General features: G+C 42.3%; 1 protein-coding gene across 9 annotated transcripts in view; it reads left to right on the plus strand.

Moving 5' to 3' along the window:
* EPHA5 (EPH receptor A5) overlaps window positions 1-20,951 on the plus strand; it is a 200,500-nt gene that overhangs the window by 27,143 nt on the left and 152,406 nt on the right. For all 9 annotated transcript variants that reach the window (XM_062620652.1, XM_062620655.1, XM_062620654.1 and 6 more), the window contains exon 3: window positions 18,467-19,130. In XM_062620652.1, coding sequence (XP_062476636.1) covers window positions 18,467-19,130 — 664 coding nt within the window. The remainder of the gene's footprint in view (window positions 1-18,466; window positions 19,131-20,951) is intronic.

The following is a 20,951-nucleotide window of genomic DNA, read 5'->3' on the forward strand; positions in this document are numbered from 1 at the left end:
TCCTCTAGATCTGTTATTGTGCTGGAATAAGATAAACCAAAAGCTTGTAAAGATGTGTGTTTTCTGTGGAAAAAGTCCTCCTTGGGATGCTTTCTAGCAGTATCAAAGATGGGAACTTTTGGCTCTGAAGTGGGGGAAGGACTGAGCCTTTATGCTGCAGAAATTCTCATCTGACTTGAGCAAAACTATTTTAGGGTAAGTGACCTGGCCCTAGCCTAATAAGGTCTTCCTGTAATATTGACAGTCCGTAATGCTGTACAGAAGATGCAGTTGGCAGGAGAAGATAGCACAGAGTATTTCTTAATGTGATTTGAGATGTTGGTGTACACAGTCAATCCATTTACAGTTCTGTTCCAGTTGTGAGGAAGAGATGCAGGCTTGGTGTTATTCTTGTTCGAGGCAGCCTTTCATTTGCCTTGCCTTTGGCTGTAAGCTAGACCAAGAAACAAGTGAGCGAGGGCATGGTGGAAGAGGTGCTGACAGGACTTTGTAATTTAAATATCTACTTATTGAAAATGGTCTTTCAGAATTAATGGCTATTTTAGGTGTTGGAGTTTCTCTGTAATGCAGATGTGCCGCTCGTAGAGAGCAATCCTGTGGGATGATACCCACAAGACCCATCTGTACCAGCAGATACCAGCTGGGGTGGGGAAACTGTTTCTGAAAAGCAGGACTTAGACTTGCTGTTTTCTTCCAGTTGTTTAGAAAGACTAGCACCTTCTGCCTCTGCTGGCAGCTGGTTGCCCAAGGAAGTTGTGAGTGCCCAGTCCCTGGCAGTGTTCAAACCCAGGTTGGACAGGGCCTTGGGCAACCAGGCCTAGTGAAAGATGTCCCTGACCATGGCAGGGGGGTGGAACTAGATGATCTTTAAGGTCCTTTCCAACCCACGCCATTCTGTGATTCTGTGACCTTTTTCATTGAGACCTCATTTTTGTGTGTGTGTGTGTGTTTGGGTGTGTTTGTGTGTAGGGGGTGTTGTCTTTGCATATTCAGCCTGCAAACTCTAGTTACAGCACTGATGATGTGATTCTCCTAGTTTCCTGCTGGAGCTCGAGGGTCATTCCTGAAGTTGAGTGCCATCAAATTAACTTCTGCTCTGTATGCTGTCTGCTCAGCATTGCTTGCTCCTGGGTCAGTCAACAGTAAAGGGCAGCAGAAACGTGGCCTTTGATCTTCTGCTCAGAAACCTTGGGAGTTTTGCAGTTTTGATTTATTTTAGCTTTACGTCCTTCAGAAATTGGGAAGATTTACACTTCAGAGCTTTGCCGTAGTTTCAAACCTCCAAACTCTTTGACTGGGCAGCTGTTGGACCTCCTTGAAAGACATAATTTTAAGTGCTGTTACAAATTGTAGGGAATGCACAAACTGTTTCGATTGATTGCAATGTAAATCTATAGTAAATCAATAAACCATAGCCAGTGTTGTGATTGCAAATCATTACAATAATGCAAGCTTTACTTTGTTGCAAATCCTTCTAGACTACACAATAAAAGTCATAAGTATAATCCTATGAGATAAAGTCTCTTCATTACACAATCTCCTTCTGGTTTACTGTTTGCTTTATTTTGATGCTAGAGTGAATAACTGAATGTTCCTGTGCAGTGAACTTCAATGGCAGCATGTATGCTTTTAATGTCTCTGCGAATTCTGGAGTTTATTCTACTTCCTTAAAAATATAGAATCATAGAATCGTTAGGGTTGGAAAAGACCTTTAGATCATCTAGTTCCAACCCCCCTGCCATGGGCAGGTACACCTCACACTAAACCATGTCACCCAAGGCTCTGTCCAGCCTGGCCTTGAACACTGCCAGGGATGGAGCATTCACAACTTCCTTGGGCAACCCATTCCAGTGCCTCACCACCCTCACAGTAAAGAGCTTCTTCCTTATGTCCAATCTAAACTTCCCCTTTTTAAGTTTTAACCCATTGCCGCTTGTCCTATCACTGCAGTTCCTAATGAAGAGTCCATCCCCAGCATCCCTATAGCCCCTCTTCAGAAACTGAAAGGCTTCTATGAGGTCTCCACACAGCCTTCTCTTCTCCAGGGTCAACAGCCCCAACTTCCTCAGCCTGTCATCATACGGGAGGTGCTCAAGCCCCGTGATCATCCTTGTGGTCCTCCTCTGGACTTGTTCCAACAGTTCCATGTCCTTTTTATGTTGAGGACACCAGAACTGCACACAATACTCCAAGTGAGGTCTCACAAGAGCAGAGTAGAGGGGCAGGATCACCTCCTTCGACCTGCTGGTCATGCTCCTTTTGATGCAGCCCAGGATACGGCTGGCTTTCTGGGCTGCGAGCGCACACTGAAGCTGGCTCATGTTCATTTTCTCATAGAGCAAAACCCGCAAGTCCGTCTCTGCAGGGCTGCTCTGAATCTCTTCTCTGCCCAGCCTGTAGCTGTGCCTGGGATTGCTCTGACCCAGGTGTAGGACCTTGAACTTGGCATGGTTCAACTTCATAAGGTTGGCATTGGATATTAATACAATAGTTGAACAAAGTCCTGATGATTTCAGTTATAGTGCTGGGAAAATCCACCTTAAAAATTATGAAGTTTTAGAAAATAATTGCTAGTTATGTCAGTCACTGAAGATATCTTGTCAGATGATCAGAAAATAAATGAGTTGCAGTCACTGGTACATGGTGTGAAGGAAACCGCAGTGGGTTAAGGAGCGACTTGTGCCTATCAGCCAGAGCCCAGTGACTCAGTGTGTCACAGTGATTCTGATAAATACCCAGACTGAGATAATCAAAACCCGTCAGGGGATTTGGTTGTTGTCCTACTTATTAATTTTAACGATAATTGAATATCTGTGCTGATCACACAGGCTGTAAGCTCAGCTTCCTAAGCCTTGTTGATTCAGTTTCAAAGTGCTGCTTATTCAGAGTCTGGTATATTTAATGCAGAGGGGTAGTCTCGATGTGGACAGGCAGTACAGATAAGACGGAAGGTACCTGTGTCCTTTGGAGTCATTGTAACTAAGTCTGGCAGAGCCTGTTTCTCAGAGCCATATAAATGGTACAGATTTACCGTACTGTATTGACCTGGCAAATGTCGTAAGTCCCCAGGGGATTTGGCTATGATGCTGCCCGTATAATACTTGTAAAAGGATTTTGCTGTGAAGGTGTTGGAGAGAAAGCGGGGGAATGTTAAGCAGCCCTTGCTTGGTGTTTGCAAAGCTTTTTAGTTTGATGTCACTAGTCCAGGTAAACCTGTTGGACTTCTCTCTTCCCTGCTGCTTTTGAGCACAGAGCTAGTCCTGAGGTTTTCTGCTTACAGTGTTAGCTGCTCCAGCAGTAACATGGGATGTTTCCCTCAGCACTGCAGTTTGCAGAGGCTGGCCTCACTGAAGCTGGATGTGCATCTCTCCAGGTGCTGCAGAGGGTCTTTGGCAGAAGCCAGGATCTGTACTGAGCTTTTTTGCGTGAGAGGGGCTTTTCCCAGATGAATTCCCTGTTGCATCTGTCCGTGCTTGGAAAACCACAGAGTGTCCCCAGAGATGAAGGATAAAGCAAGCCACTGAGACCCAAAATGGGTGCTAGTGCCATAGGTGTCCTGTGTTTTCTTGAACTGGGAATGAGCCTAAGTTAGCAGAGTCTTGATTGTGGTCTTTAAAAAAGACTGCCTCCTTCCTTCTTTCCTCACCTGCATTTTGTCTGTTTAAAAATAAAGCAGCAAAGAGAGAAGATAGAATGAAAACAATATTTTCCCACACAGTGCTGTGACTGAAGCTATTACTTGGCAAATTTCCTTTCTTCTCTGATCTGCAGAGTTTTAAATCTGCAAACTGAAATACTTTTGCAGTTAATATGTAAATAATCAAAATAATATTAATAAAGTTGGGCAACTCCCTGCTGTTCAAATATGTTAATTGCAAATCATTAACATTCTAGGCATACTGTTTCTTATTGAGTTTCCTTTCTGGTGGAGTAAAATAATTGGAAAAAAAGCACAACATTATAGTATTTGCTAGTTCTCATTATTTAAAAATAAGAACAGATTTGTGAATGTGTGAATGAAAAGTAATGGTGGTGTAGCTTCATGGGATTTAAGGCCAGTGGGTTTGTTAATATTACGTAGTTAAATCTCCTGTGGTACGTACAGCATAGAAACTTTTTCAGGGGTCCTTGCAGTAGGTCTGTAACCTTGATTTGACCTCCATTGCATCTTCTGGAGAAGGATTTCTTCTTTGATTTAGTCTGTTATGGCGAGTTTAACATATCCCTTTGTAGCTTGTGCTAACAGCTGTTCTTGTTATAAGAAAAAAATAGTCTTCCTAACTTGAACTGGTCAAACTTCAGTTCTCAGTCAGTGGATCTTGCTATACCTCCTCTTCTTAACTTTACAGGTATGTATCAGTTGTCTCTGTCTTTCTGCTCCCCACACCCTATTTCAGGCAAATAATGGCCACAAGCAAGTTAGCCACATCCCAGCCTTTTCATAGAATCATAGAATGGTCTGGGTTGGAAAGGACCTTAAGATCATCTAGTTCCAACCCCCCTGCCCTTTCTTCACTACTTTTTTTTTCTTTACAGGTTTTTGTGCTGTGAAGTAGGGTTTTGATCTCTTGAGTAGCTGTGGACTCTCTTTTATGGTATCTTTACAATTTGTCTTATCTGAAGTTGTTGCCATTTGAAATAAAAGTGGCTTTCTGGAAGTGGTCATAGTGAAATGTTGCATTATCTTTTTATTTGTTCTGTGAGGCAAATGGATCACAAGGAGAAGAAAATCATCCTTGTAATGGAAGCCACGTAGAACTGAAGGTGGAAACTTAGTGGCTGCTCAGGTGGATGCTGTGTCAGTTACAAGTTGGGGTACAGTGCCAGATGCATCTATGACCTGAAACTCTGTGCTAGGGCTGTGCTGAAGTCTATGCCATCAGTTGACCTGAGTGCTTGATTATTTGGCAAGGGGGAGTCCAAGGGAAATAGATGCAGTACTGTATGAGTGGATCATTTCTGGTGGGAAGGCAGGCTCCTGTTACAGTGGAAGATGCAACTCTAGAGCATCCTAAAGCCTAAGAAAGGTAGAATTCAGTGCTAGCTCAGCATCAGCTTTAGTGCGAGTAAAGTCTTTATACCTGCAAAGCTGAATATCTTGCAGCATCCCAGGACTCTGCATCACTGAGCAGATGCAGAGGAAACTGCACTGAAATCACTTGTGTGCTTGGATGGCCTGTCTCTGACTGCTTCAGTCCACACAAGTGTAAAAATTGCTTTTTTGTATGTATGAGTGGCAGAGTTCTTTGGGTCTGGTCCTAAGTCACTTGCACCCCAGGTGAAGGGAAGCTATGGAGGTGCATAACAGTGTTTTTTGTGTCGTTTCCCTAAATGGCCTGCTCCTTTATTTAGTATGAATTTTCTTTCACTGCTTACTGGTTGAAGTTTCTTTGTGCACAATAATTTATGGATGAGAGCACACATTATTAGATAGCTTTGTGTTGTGCACTATGGGGGCAACTTTTCAACACAGTGCCATTTCTTCAGCTGTCTAACTTCCAGTGGGCATGTGTTTTGATAAGAAGAATGATGTCAATTAACCACATAACCTATAGAATGCTGTTTCCTATGCTAATTAGTTCTTCCTCTGAGAATTGTACTTTTATTTTTTTAAAGTGCATTCATTCATCCTTTTCCTTTCCAACTTCAACATTTTGTGAAACATGCATCCAGTTTCAGCATTCAGTTTCACTGAAAGAGTCTGAAGCTGCAGAAGACAAAGATTGAGAGGGGATTGAGTTCAGGTTTAACTGCTTAAATAATGGTGAAACTGGGTTTGTAATTTCATGTTTGTGCGAAGAGCTAAATCAGTCCATTTTGTACAGTGAGTGTAAGGCCTGGAATAGTTTCTGTGCTGAGTAGTGCCGTTCCTCTGGGAAAGTCCTTAAGCTTGTTTAAAACTTGTTTTTACCAGAAATTCAGGCCACAGATGAGGATTATCTGGCCTCGCAATAAAATGCTGTTGCTGCCATTTGCTACATTATGTGTATAAGCTGCACAAAACGGAAGTATCCTGGTGTTGATGGATAAGGAAAGAATGACTGAAGTCATCTACCTAGACTTGTGCAAGGCGTTTGATACTTCTACACAACCTCCTTGTCTCTAAACTGGAGCCTTTTCAGAAATGTATCTTTTCTGTGATGGATAGGATATAGTATGTCCATCATAAACAAATTAGTGCATCCATGTTTCTTTAATTCCAGATTTAAAGAAATACTGAGGTCCAGGTTGCATCTCTGTCCACCAGATTACATCTTTGTAATTCTGATGCTCTATTGAAATAATAATATCAACTGGGCATGGTGGGAATTAAATCCCATTGAATAAAAAGTAGCTAGAAGTTTCATTGTGTTGTGGAATAAGCATAACAAGCACCCACATGTATAATTTATTACCTATAGTGGGTAAGTACTTAACAACAGTCATAATGAACGCATTCTCTTCATTCATTTTTAGATCTTGAAATACTGATTCAGACCTTAACTGAAAGTGAATATATAATCAATGTGAGGCTTTTTATGCTGGCTTAATAATGTAATCCTGCTGAGGATCTTTAATTAAATAATTATTCTTCATTCAATCAGGATAGATTGCTTCACTGTAGGGATTGCAGGCAAGAGCATGCAAAATCTGCCCTGAACTGGTCATATTTTTAGCTGCTTACTATAGTCCTGTGTGATAGTCTTTGTCACACAAACTGGTGAAAACAGCCCAAAAAAATGGAAAAAAAATCATAGTTGGATATTAAAAATGTAGTGCCTCATTCTGAGGTGATCAAAGAAGAGCATGCCAAGGCCCAACCTGGTGGTGCTGTGAACCAAGTTACAGCTGCCTGACAAACGGGAATAGTGGATTTTCTACAGGGCTCAGTTTCAACAGCTTGCTGTGTTTTTTGGTGACAGTTGTAAGGCGCTCAGCATGTAGGGAATCATAAAATCTCGATTTTGATTTTCTTACTGGTAACCTCATGTATTCAAGGGGTGGCAAATGGAGCTGTTAGGAAGAGGTGCAACAAATTGCATGGTGTATGAGCATGCTGTGCATGCCAGTTTCACTAACAGGGTCTGTCCAGGCAGAGCAACCTTCTCATTTCTTCGTCTGAGTGTATTGGAAATGAAAAAAAAATCTGTTTGGTGCGGGGGCTGCTGCTTGTGGCATTGTGCAAGGCTGACTTCAGATAGCTCCTGCTGCTGTGGCATGTCATTAATGCAGCTCATGGCAGCTGGACTGAGAGGACGTCAGTGTTTATTAGGGGAATGTAATCATTTAAGCCTGAATAAGCTTCAAAGCCCTAATGTGGCTGTTTGGCCAACAGAAATGAGATGTAAATTTGTGCTGAATAGCCACTGATTACAGAATGATGATTAATGCAAGATTTAAAATTGATTTATGGGTGCAGTTGTCAAGGCCTAAGCCATGAATGTAATATTATCTCTATGAAAAGCTTTGAGTAGATTACAGACCAGGGAGCAGGGGCAAAATAATGCATTTGCTGGAGGATCTGATATAGTGTATGGGCTGTCTGTAATGTAGTCAAATTTGGTATATATGTGAGAGGCTAGGCTTTGCTAGCACAGCACATGGATAGTTGTATCACTGTGCCTGAAATACTAGAAAACAAAGAAGTTTAATCTGCTTTATTTTCATTGAATGCACTTTTTGATCAAGTATTCTTTCTCTTTTACTGGAAACTCTTAAAAAAGGTTTCATTGCTTTCAGGAAATTATAGATAGCCAATGACAATGATAAAGATTAAGGATTTGGTTTAGTTTTCACAAATTTTTGCTGTGAAGTGCTTATTAAAGCCAAATGCTTTATTAAAGCCGAATGCTTTGTGTATTTCAGTTGTACTAAACAGAAGCCCCAAATAAATTTTGATTCATTTAAATATTAGGACAATATAAAAGTAACAGGGAAAGCTTCCTTTCTTCCTGCTTTCAAAAATTATTCTGTGAACCTATTGGTATTATCAAATGATGAGTAGTGTGAACAGTATTCCAAAAGGTTTGAAAAATCCAAGAATCTGGTTATAAACCTTAAATGTATGTCATACTGTCAGTCCTTCAGAAAATGTCTCTGTCAGTCTTCCAGTGTTAAACCTTGTGGTGTCAACACTGTTTGTTATGGCTTTTGTTAAATTGTTCTGCAATGAGTGTTACATTAAGCACTGAAATGTGATTTAATGGTATTGTGTTTCTTCATTGACTCTTTCATGCTCATCTCCATTGTTTTACCTTCAATTACTGGACTGAGGTTTGAAATGGATGTTTTCATTTGGATGTACAGAGAATTTCAAACCTTAAAAAAAATAAAAAAGACATAAAATTGTGGAGAGGGGATTGCAAATAACACATTGCTTTGTTCTGGCAAGGAGTCAGAGCAGTCGCTGATTAGGCATGCTAGAGAGGGGCTGATGCTCCTTCTCATTTCAATTGTGCTAACCTCCAGCTGGGTTCTCTTTCCATTTGGATTCTGGTCCTGACATCTTTCATTGATCATGCAAATGATCAAAGTCTGAGCAAAACTTCTGTCCTGTTTTTTCTGTTTTTTTTACTATTATTTTTTTTTAGTATTTTTCCCATTGTCTCTTGGTGTGCAGCACTGAAAAGTCTAGGTGACTTTGTCCTGATGTTTCTTCACTTTTCAACAATTTGAATCATGCAGGTCTCTGAACAAATATTTCATCATAAGCATGTACTGCACATAATTCTTAAGGGCTTCATTGCTTTTCTGTTTTACAGGCTTTCTTGGGTGGCACTTGGTTTAGCAAGTTACTACTTGTGTTTTGAGATGCTACCTCAGTTTTACAGAAATCTGCACTGTTTCTTGTGTTGTTGGTAGTGCAGAGCAACCCAGGAGCTGTCAAAAAACTTGGCATTATATTAGACAAAGGGAGTTTTATTGAGAAGCCCCTGCACAGCCTGCTGCAGAAATAAAAGGCGTGGTGGCCAACTTTACGTACATATTACATGCATAAAAGAATATTGAAAAAGTGTTGGAGTACCAAATCCAAATGTTTAAACAATATGGGTTGATGATTATGAAATTCTCCGTGTAACTCTAGGCGACTGGTGCATCTTCACATCTAGCATTTCTTGAGAGGAGCAGTCATGCTTGGTCTTAGAGTTTCTGCATGGTCTGTCCTATTTTGTGTTTTCCCTTAGCTCTGAGCAGTGTGGCTTTGTGAGAACCTCACTTGGCATAACTTTGTGGAGGAAGAGGGAATTCTAGCAGTCCTGATTGTGCACAGGGCTTTGGAAGCTTGACCCGAGAGGAATTAAAAAGATCCAAACCACTATAAAATACAGAATAAAAAACCCCAAATGCTCACGTTCTCACTTCTACAAACTCTTTTTGCTTTTTTTAAGCTGATTGCTGACAATGACTTCTGAGTATTGGAGAGTGCAATTGGCAGCAGGAGTTGGGATGGAGATTTGATGGTGTGATGAACATTCATTCACCCACCTTATTGTCAGTGTACTTCCGTTTTATAGTGGAGATGATACTTTAAGCATTCTCCTATCTTCACTAATCCCTCTTCTGCCCTCAGTCACAGAGCAAAGCAGTACATAAAACCTTGGCATCAAGTGAAATTGAGCCTTGTTAAATCTTGATGCAGTGGTGAGTCTTTAATATGTAGTAAGGCCCTTTTTCTCCTCTGCACACTTTTGCTTGCCCATATGTTAAAAAAGGTTGCTCAGGAGCACATTTTTGGCTGTTCCTATAAAGTTGCTGAAGTGAGGATTTAAGTTTTTGTGGGTTTTGAGGGAAGGGTGTTGGAATTGACTTTGCTTTCTGCTAGGCAAGTATCACCTGTGGGAGAGCAGGGAATATGTGAGTGTTTTGTTAATATAGAGATGGAGAAAAAAGTCAGATGTGGTGTGTCTCAAAAAGGTGCTATGAACTTCCAGTTTATACCTCTTTGGAGTTTACTTCCTCCACTTAGGTTTTAGTTTATGAAAAATGATAGTTAGCTTCTCGCTGGGAAAACTCCAGTGAGTGAGGAAACTTGTGTTTATTTCAGGTAATTAACTTCAGGATATTCTAAGGCTTGTATGTTTACTGGATTGTGCAGTTTAGTGGCCAGAAGCTGTGTCATTTAAGCTGGCACATTGTAAGCAGCAGAAGCAAACTGCAATCCAGTAGTAAAATGAGAAGTGTAGGCCCCAATGTTGTGGTATTCTTATTTGCTTTTATTTATTTTCCTAGTTGGACAAATTGAGGGAAGTGTGCCAAACAACCAGGAAATGTTAAGTTCCTCCTTTGGAAACTAAGCTTTTTAAATTAATTTCATTAGACCAGATTTCTGCCCGAGTAGGGAGATTAATCAGATCCTTTCTATCCTCTGTGTCTGTTATCCATTATGTTTTTTGCTTGACTAGTAACTGCTGTCGGTAGGAATATATGTCTGTATTTATAAATGTCACAGTTGTAAAATTGCCATCCAAATAAGACTTGACCTTGGGTGGGGGGAGTAGCAGATGTATGGAAATGGTAAGATCCTGGGCAGTTACAACTGCTTCGGGTATTTAGAGGTTTTAATAAACATTGGACTGAATATTGTTTGTATTGAACTCACTGCAGTTCCCTTTTGACACTGGCTTCTGCCCTTGAAATGAGCTTCAAGCTCCCCAAACCCAAGCTGAGGCTGCATAGGAATCTTTGCCTTTTGCATTGTAGAAGTGGTTCTCGGTATTGGAGAAGTTTGTACAAATAATAAGTGGTTTTTGTTGTTGTTAGCTGAAATAAAAACATGAAGTGTGTTTGAGATTGAAAGAACGAAGTTTGGGTTACTCTAGAACAGTTTTCTTATAATTTCTTTTTCTATTTTTTTCCCTTCCTGCCCTCTATGTTGTTTATGTTCAGGAAGGAAAGATGGTAAACACATGGTTTGGGAGGCTGTCAAAACCACTGTTTCCCTGATTTATCATTTCTTTTTCTGGCCCCCTTCGCTTCTTTCCTAACTTGATCTAAGTACATTAATAGTTTTGGTTTCCCGGTGATTTTTATTTCAAATTTGTGATTTACTGGAGAAAGCCTCACAGCTGTGGTTGGTAGTTTCCTTTCACTGTCTGGTTGGTGCAGGGCAGGAGGGGGGATGCTTAGGGCTGTCCCAGTGCGTGAGCATCCTGCCCCCAAGCAGAATTTGAATTTGGAGACTGGGTTATAGCACTGGCACAAGTACCAAAAAATAGTTGCCTAACCTCTGTTTAAAGCAGGGTCCAGTGACCTGGCAGTGGTGGAAGAAAGCTGAACAAAGCAATTTTTCCTTCTATTGGACATGTAGCGGGGATCATTTATGCTGTAGATCTTGAGCTGCTTGTCATGTCTCTACTCTGCTCCTAGCAGTGTTGCTCCATTGGGAAGAGCAGGCTTGCAAACTTGCAGCATCGTTGCTGCATTTTAATTCTGCGTGAGAATAGTTTGGATCATTGTCCCTTTCCTGGCCTCCCAAGTGCTCCATTAGGTGCTGGTGGACACTGCCACAATCAATAGGTCATATAGGTTATACATATACTTCTTGCCAATTCCAGTGTTCAAAACGGAACTGTTTTGCTCCGGGCAATCCTGAGGTCAGCATACCTTAGGGGGGGCTACAAGTAGGGTGACTATAAATAAGGTACTTTCTATTTTTTATTCTTTGATCAAGCAAAGACTGAAACACCCCCAGCTAAAGCAAAGACTCTTCTTTAATCATACCGCTCCAGAGCTGAAAATCTGGGCAGTGTCATGCATTGCAAAGCATGTTGGCAAAACTTGCAATATTGGTGACATGCTAGTTGAATTTTTGGGACTGTTGTGTCTGTAGGTGGTGTTTGCAACAGGTAAGATGGTGACACAGTCAGCCTTATTTTACAGCTATCACAGCCCTGCAAAACCTTCCGCAGTGCAGGAAGAAAAAGATGCATAGTGCTCTGCCTGGCTTTCACTAGAGATTTAGCCTTAGGTGACCTCACTGAAGTCACTGAAGCTGTGCTTCTTACTTGCTTTAACTCTGTGATGTGATAGCAGGTGGAAAGCTAGCAGGCAGCTAAAAGAAACCCAAACACCAAAGTTTTTGGGTTTTAGGATAGGAGGAGAATGGCAAAGGGAGGGAAGAAGCAGGCTGGGAGATAAAGTTGAGTAGCAGGAGTGAATGCTTATGGGAGCTGAGCTGGAGGCTATTGATTGGCAGCCAGGTCTTAACATCAGCTACATAAAAGGAAATCGAAGAGACTGCCTGGATATTACAAGGATGAAAGGCAGGATAAATAGCACAGAGCTGAACATCAGGCTGGTTTGCCCTTCTGGAAGGGCAGCAGGTCTCCCCTTTTAACTTGGCATAGGGATTGCACAGCCCCACGTCATGCTCTCCTCTGCACGAGTGTGTGCTTCTGCTGAGATTGACAGCAGGATCCAGGGGTGAAATTACCCTTTTCTGTCTGTAGGCAAATCATATGGAATATCTTTAGCTAAGTAAGTTTTAAACTAAGAGTTGCTTGGGGAGGAGAACCTCAATCCATCCAGCTCCTACCAGTCTGATCTTGATGCCAGTAGGAGATGCCCAGAAACTGGTGGGGGATCACCAGCCTGGGGTAATAGTCAGACTTGTTGATCTTAAAGGTCTTTTCCAACCTAGCTGATTCTATGATCAGCAAGGGAGCACCCGATGAGCAGCACAGAGGACTTCCAGCCACTCCAGCCAATAACCCAGCATTGTCAGGGGCCCAGTTGAAATACCTCTACGCCAATGCATGTAGCATGGGAAACAAGAGGAGTTAGAGGTGTGCACATGCCTGAAGGGCTACAAACTCATTGGTATCATGGAGGCATGGTGGGACACCTCCTACAACTGGCCTGTTGGAATGGAAGGATATAGGCTCTTCAGGAAAGACAGGCTGGAGAGATGAGGAGAGGGGGTCACCCTCTATGTCAATGACCAGTAGCTGAGCACAGAGCTCTGCCTGGGGATGGATCAGGAGCTGACTGAGAGCTTACAGGTCAGGATTAAAGGGAGGGTGGGGACAGGGAACATTACAATGCAGGTCTGCTATAGGCCACCTGACCAGGAAAATAGAGAGGATGAGGCCCTCTATACACAGATAGACATGGCCTCATGTTCACAAGCTCTGGTCTTCATGGGGGGTTAAACCACCCTGATATATGTTGGAGGTACAATATGGCAAGGCACAGGCCATGCAGGAGATTCCTGGAATATATTGATGATAACTTCCTTGTCCAAGCAGTAGAGGAAGCAATGAGGAGTGGGGCTATGCTGGACCTTGTTCTAACCCACAGGGAGGGGCTGGTGGAGAATGTGAAGCTGGAGCCTTGGCTGATAGAGGAGTGTGAAGCTGGAGAGCAGCCTTGGCTGCAGTGACCATGAAATGGGAAAGTCTGAAATCCTTAGGATAGCGAGGAAGGTGAGCAGCAGTCTTGCTACCCTGGGCTTAAGAAGAGTGCGCTTTGGCCTCTTGAGGGATCTGCTTGGTAGAGTGTCTTGGGATAAAGCCCTGGAAGGTAAAGGGGCCCAGGAAAGTTGTATATCCAAGGATCTCCTCCTCCAGGCTCAGGAGCAACACATCCCAACAAAGAGGAAGTCAGGCACAACCACCAGGAGGTCTGTGTGGATGAACAAAGTGCTCCTGAACAAACACTAGCATTAAAAGGAGGGTGATTAGTGACAGCATAGCTTTACTAAGGGCAAATCATGCCTGACAAATTTGGTGGGTTTGGCCCATTGGTGGATAAGGGAAGAGTGACTGATGTCATCTACCTAGACTTGACACTGTCCTGCACAACATCCTCTCCAAACTGGAGAGGCATGGATTTAATAGATGGACCACTTGGTGGGTATGGAATTGGTTGGATGGTCACAACCAGAGTTGTGAACAGGTTGATGTCCAAGTGGAGACAAGTGACGAGTGGTGCTCCTCAGGGGTCAGTACTGGGACCAGTGTTGTTTACCATCTTTGTCAGTGTCACAGACAGTGGGATTGAGTGCACCCTCAGCAAGTCTGCTGATGGCACCGAGCTCTGTGGTGCAGTCAACACACTGGAGAGAAGGGATGCTATCCACAGGGACCTTGAAAGGCCAATGCAAACCTTACAAAGTTCAACAAGGCCAAATACAAGGTTCTGCATGTGGGTCAGGACAATCCCAAACACTACTACAGGAAACTAGATGATCTTTAAGGTCTCTTCCAACCGTAGCTCATTCAAAGCCTGGGATTCAGTATCTATGCCAGTCTTGCCTTTCTCCAAAAGAACAGTGCAAATGCATAAATCCTTTTGAATTTTACGTCTTTTTGCCAGCAGATTATTAAATTAACCTGCATATGTTGTACAGCTCTACATGGTGGGGTGGAAAATTAAATGAGAGAAGATGAGGTTTGTACCCACGGAGCCTGTGAAATAGGTAGTGGGAACCAGAGGCAGGTTGCAAGTTCTTGGAGGTAGGGAGTCCTGCATGGAAGCTTCCAGGCAAGTCTTAGGAACCCCTTTGCTTAGTGCTTTTAAGCTCCCTTTCCCTGTTTAAACTCTTAGGATTTTGCTAAATGCTTGATTTCTCTTTCAGCAGTGCTAGGATGTGTGAAATTATGAAGGGAGCTTGAAATATCTGCACCACCTTAAGTGGCTGCAAAAGAGAGTGAGTTACTGCAGACCAGTAACCAAAATTCTTGCAGAAATAACTTTGAAACCAAATAAACAGCAGCTCTGAAATTTTCATCCCTGCTGTCAGTGTTTGTTTTTGGGGCAGCAGCCTTTTGCTGTGCTGTGCTAGCAAATTGCAGTCCTGGAATCTCAGAGATTAGACACAAGCCTGAGTAGCAGACAGCTGGTGAATGTGTTCTAAAATTGCCCCTTTAACCCAAGGCTGCTCCACTGAATGCTTTTTAGCTCTTATATTTTTAGTTAGATGTGAGATATCTTTGCCCTTTCTATAGGCAGACAGCCTTCATGTATCCCATGCTTCCTATTGATGGAGCAGAGTGCAGTCTTTAGCTTCTGTTAACTTGCCGGCAGTACTGTACTGGAAATTTCTGATTCAGAAATAGGTCTCCTATAAATGATTTAACATCAGACCATTGAAATGCTTTTGTGTTTTCCTTCTTAGGGCTATTAAAGGCGTAGAAAAAACTTCTAGCACCAAATTAATGGTTGAATTTTTGTTTTAATCGTACAGATAGGGTTGATTTATATCTCAAATATGTTCTGCAGAGAGGAATTATAATATTACACAATTTTTCAGTTGTACTTAGTTTTTTTTTTTTTATGCCAACATTTTCAGCTAGATGTTGTTTCTTTAATGCGGTGAGTTTTCTTTTTCAGTAACCGTAAGGTGCTGCATTTCATTCTCTAGTTTGCAGTCCTTTGGTTGAAAAGCTCGTCTGTGGTCTATAGTAATTGGGAAGCTGGGACCAGGCAGAGGTGCAGGGGCTCTTTACCCTCTCCCCTTGTCATGGAGGGATGTAAAAGCAGAAGGGTGACAGGCTGCTTGCAGTCTTTGAGAGAGGCAGACCTAGCTGAAGAGAAAGAAACAATGCACTCCTACATGCAGATGGGAGAGAACATTAAATGTCAGAGCAGGAATTTTGCACAATAGTGGCTCTTCTGATAAAATCAGGTTGGCTTTCCCTTGAGGATTATACAGAGATAAACTGCCTTAGCTCATTAGCACCTCCCTTTCCTCTTGCTCCCTGGTGATTGCTTTAGGTTTGATGGCAGGTGGTGATGGTAGGACTTGCTCTGATCTGGGGTGCAGTGCTGGAAAGGTGGCACATCCTGAAGACTGAGATGTCAGGTTCTGTGCCATTTCTTGCAGATAATATTAAACAAGCTCAGCCGATGTATTGATGCTTGGGCCTTCCTTTTCACAGTGTTTAGTGCTGTCAGTGTGTGAAAGCAACTGTTAGATTCACTGGATTTAGTTTCTGAACAAATGAGCTTTCTTATACTAGCTCCCACTAACAGAACTTCTGGAGCAGCAATGGAAATGAGCTTTACTTCATAATCCTGGAAAGCATGATGGGCTGGGTCTTTCATAAATGATCTGGCACGTATTAAAAAGAAGTGATGTTTTTAGATATGCCTTCAAGTAAGGTCTCTAATGATATTACTGCGACACTACATATGCAAATGGTCAGTTCTCTGAAAGAAATACACATCCTGGCAGTGTTTAAGGCCAGGCTGCACAGAGTCTTGGGCGACATGGTCTACTGTGAGTTCTAACCCAAGGCAGGGGGGTTGGAACTAGATGATCTTGAGGTCCTTTCCAACCCTAACTGTTCTAAGATTCTACATTTAGGGAGCATCTGCGGAGTTACATTATGTGCCTTGTGGCTATCTGTACACATTCCCACTTGCTAAAACTGGTCTAAGCAATTCTGATCCCTCACCACGTCCTGCTGGAGGTTAACACTTCTTGATATATGCTGGTTGATGGGTGTGATTGTTCCGGTGATCCTTTGACCTTCAGCCAGAAAAAGCAAAAGTGTAAAGTCATTAAGGTTGTGGCCTATATGGGGTATATCTTCATCAAATGGAGAATTGCTGCTGTGATAAAAAGGAGACTGTGCATTTATGAAGTGTCATGTTAAATAAATCCACTTGGAAGCTTATATGTACAGCATTTTTACCGCTTAATCACAGTAGTGGAAGGATGGTGCTTTTCTGCTTTTTAATTTCATATATTTAAACCTCTCCCATTTGCTGGAATGTAGAGAAGCTAGCTGCTGCTTTGTGCTATCTTGCATATTCTTCCTATGTGTTTTCTCAGTGGCTCTACTCTTTATAATTGTTAATTGCCCCTCCTCTAAGTAAGGAGAATGAATCCTGCACAGATCTGCCTAGCTTTTGCTGCAGGCATGTCTCCAGCTAACTCTGTGGCACTACCAGGAAGGAAGAAGTGACAAGTACATGTTAATCATGATAGGGTCATGGCCTATTTAAGCCCAGAGACATAAAAAGAGTTTAGAAATTAAGATACTGCTTAGCATGACAAAAATGTCCTCAGGTTAGGTTCCTCACTTGGAAGACTGGCTGTGCATGTGAACTCTGCACATCACGGCAGGTATGTCTTGCTGAAATTGCAAAAGTCGCCACTTTTTCACATCCCAAGTCAGGGAGGAGAGAAAAGACTTTTCTGCTGGCAGTATTTATAACTCATTTGGGACTGTAGTATCAGATTATGTTTTCATTCCACTTGTTGCTGCCATTTTTATTTAAATTTTAAGAACAGCATTTCCCCTAAAAACCTTTATCATTAGGCTGACTCTGAGGGTGTTCCTTCTCATCAGCTTTGCAGTAATGGCAGCCAGGTTGATAAGGCTCTCAACTTAATCTCAGGCTGTATTTCCAATGATAAAAATTGGCCTTTAGCCTTAGAGGATATGCATCCTGGAATATAGCTATTACCTTGTACTGGAGCACGTTTAATTTATGCTCTGTGCATTTTCTCTGTGCTGTGACTTGATGCTGGCAGCAATGCTGAGCAGAGGATGGAAGAGGCTTTGGAAATTAAGCCCTTGCAGGTGAACAGGTCAGAAGTAGAAGGGAACAAAACTGAAACCATCACAAATTCTCCCAAGTCCTTTGCTGTACTTACATGGGTTAATCTAATCTCATTAATGTGATGCTACAGTTGTCAAAAGCAAAGAGGAAACAATGTTGTGTCTCTATTGTAGGTACTATTGTGGTACTACTAACTGTGGTGTGCTGGATCAGGAAAAGCATTTCTTCCAGGTGATGTGCTTCAGAGTATGGCCAAATTAAATGAGAAGAACAGTTGCTACAATTCCCACAGACAGCTGTGAGAAGTTACCTGGAGCTCTGCTTAAATACCTGTGTAGCTCACGAACAACTGTACATTTGCAGATCCTTGTAATCTTTACTGGAAGTAATCTTCTTGCATGAGCAGGAACTCCTCTGACTAACGCACTTGGGGAGAACGAAGACCTATTTCTTTCATATATCACTCTGCTCATTTTCTGGAAGGCTGTTTGATGGGGGAGAATAGCTTGGAGAAATGTGGTTGTTCTCATTGTGTTAGGCAGTGATTTGAGGATGTAGTAGAAAGCAGCCTAGGGGAGCAGGGACAGACGGACCGTAATAGTGATCTTGGTTATTTTTTCTTTTCCTGTCCTATATTGATGCATTGGAAAAGGTCAGCTCATGGCCCCATCTGCTTTTGTTTTGTTTCCTAATAAAATGTTAGTGGACAAACCCAGCAGTATGTTTTCCCACTTCCAAAATACCTGAAAGAAAAGGTTTTAAGCAGCATCCTTTTATATTTCTAAAGGGTCTTTTATCTGACTTTATCAGAAATGTATTTTGCCTCCAGTATGCAAAACTGCCATTTAACTTCTTTTTCACTCTAAAAGTCCTCTTGAACCTCTGCAGGACAAGGCGCTTTTAGGTGTGATTAGCTAAGATTTTGCGGGAGCTGTAACATTTAAAAACAGTAATACTTTTCCTTTCTATACAGTGGGAAGAAATTGGTGAGGTGGATGAAAACTACGCTCCGATACACACATACCAAGTATGCAAGGTAATGGAACAGAACCAGAACAACTGGCTTCTGACCAGCTGGATCTCTAATGAAGGGGCATCCCGCATCTTCATAGAGCTCAAATTCACCCTGAGGGACTGTAACAGCCTTCCAGGAGGACTTGGGACTTGCAAAGAGACTTTTAACATGTATTACTTTGAATCAGATGATGAAGATGGGAGGAACATCAAAGAAAACCAGTACATCAAGATTGACACCATTGCTGCTGATGAGAGCTTTACAGAGTTAGATCTTGGTGACAGAGTTATGAAGCTAAACACGGAGGTGAGAGATGTTGGTCCCTTAACAAAAAAGGGATTTTACCTTGCTTTCCAGGATGTGGGTGCCTGCATTGCCCTGGTCTCTGTGCGTGTGTACTACAAGAAATGCCCATCGGTGATCCGCAACCTGGCCCGCTTTCCTGACACCATCACAGGAGCAGATTCCTCACAGCTGCTGGAGGTGTCAGGCGTCTGCGTCAACCATTCGGTGACTGATGAAGCACCAAAGATGCACTGCAGTGCTGAGGGGGAATGGCTGGTGCCCATCGGCAAGTGCTTGTGCAAGGCAGGGTATGAGGAGAAGAACAATACCTGCCAAGGTAAGGGTTTGCAGGAAGGGTGCTGTACTGAGGTGATGTGCGGTCTCAGCTTTCTTCTCTTCCACGTCCTTCATGCCTGGTTCAGTTGACAGTGGTGGATCAGGTTCTCACTTCCACTGAGGTTCTTTGAATGACTTTAGCATCAGGAAGGGAGAGGCCTTGGCTGGACATAGTGGGACTTGACACTTGTGTATGGGTGCTTCTGGTGCTTGCAGGGCTGTGGACAAGGAGAATCTGTCACACCACTATTATCTTTGGAGCACTGTACTGCTGAGTCCATGAGCCAATTGCAATTTTATCGGTTATTTAAGGCTGTACCTTTTTCTCCTCAGCATTGGTGTTTCCTTACGAATTTTAGAAGCTTGATTTCTTTTTCTCTGGATTGTAATAGGGAATGTTTGAAGTTAATCTCCCTATGCAAGATGCATTTTGTTTCTGTATTTAAAGGAGTATGTTTTTCTTTCTTTGTGGGCGGGAGTGAGGATTTGATGTGGTGAGGTGATTGATTTTCCTCTCTGGTAAACAGTTTAATATGAAGCTGTTCAGCTGTTTAGAGTTAAACCTAAAGAGCTACCAACAAAAATGCTTTCATATGTGCTGAAGTTTTCACACAAGTAGCTGGCTGAGGTTCCTGAGTTGCTGGTCAGCAGTGCTGGTCTCCTGAATCATCAGGGGCTTTTTGCAAGAGATCTGAAGCTTAAGACCTAAAAAAAGAATACTTTTAAAATGCAACATACTCGAGGAGTGTATAATCTCGTTTTATGGTTTGCTGTATTACATGCTGGTTTATAAAATCTACCCCTCCCTTGTAAATATGTAACAGGTAGCTTAAAACTGATTTGGACATTAAAAAGAAGGGGAAAGGGAAAAAAGAAAAGCCCAACATTTCACTGCAGTTCGCCTTTTGCAAAATAACTATATGTTGGTTATCAGTCCCATCTTAACTGCCTGCACTTCAGCCACTAAGTAGTACCTAACCTGTGGGGAAGTCAGAGGGATTCTGTTCCAGTCAAAGGTGGTGGTGAATTTTTCTCTTCAACTCACTCCAGACACTTTTTATTTATGATTGTAGTGTTGGTGCAAAGGCTAGATCAGTACATATCCAAAGCAAACTGGCCTCAATCCTTTTATACTTGGTCACACATTGTACCTCAGAAGTTCAAGTCTTTTCAAGGGAGAATGTTCTTGGAGAGAAAATGTAGGTAATATTGTTTTTGGAGAACCCTCTAGTAAACCGCACGTGGAGTGTGCTTTTTAACCAGGGTAGTCGTCTTCCTTTTTTGCAGATGTAGTCCATGCAACAACATCTGACTTGGTTTTGCTTTTCCTGTGCTAATAAAAATACTTCTTCCATGGGGAAGGGGGAGAAGAATCAGACTTGATGTTTGATACTGCACAAGGGGAGCCAAGATCAACATTAGCCCAAGCTGAGGAAATCCACATTGTCAGATGAGAGGTGTGGGTCAAATAGATCAACAAGGATATGCTTCGTTATGGATAAAAATATTCTTATACTTCACCTACAGGCTTCACCCTTGGCAGGAGTTCATTAAGTAATTTAATTGGTCTAGAGCTGTTAAAGCCCATAATTCTTATTTGTAGGAAAGCCCTAAATTCCGTCACCAAATCAGTGGGACACTGGGATCTGAGCGCCTACAGCAAAGTCTGTTTGAGGGCCCCGTTTGGGTATGCTGGTGTTTAACCCAGGTCATCATGCCAAGTGTTTCCTGCTTGTTGGCTCTGAGGAGATGCTCAGTCCATAGGAGATATTCAGCCTTAGGCCATTCAGGTTGTCTGCACTCAGTGTGTATGGAATTCATG

The sequence above is a fragment of the Pezoporus occidentalis genome, unplaced genomic scaffold (assembly GCF_034315485.1).
Source record: "Pezoporus occidentalis ecotype Australia unplaced genomic scaffold, CSIRO_AGI_Poc_V1 ctg222, whole genome shotgun sequence".
Classification (NCBI taxonomy): Eukaryota; Metazoa; Chordata; class Aves; order Psittaciformes; family Psittacidae; genus Pezoporus; species Pezoporus occidentalis.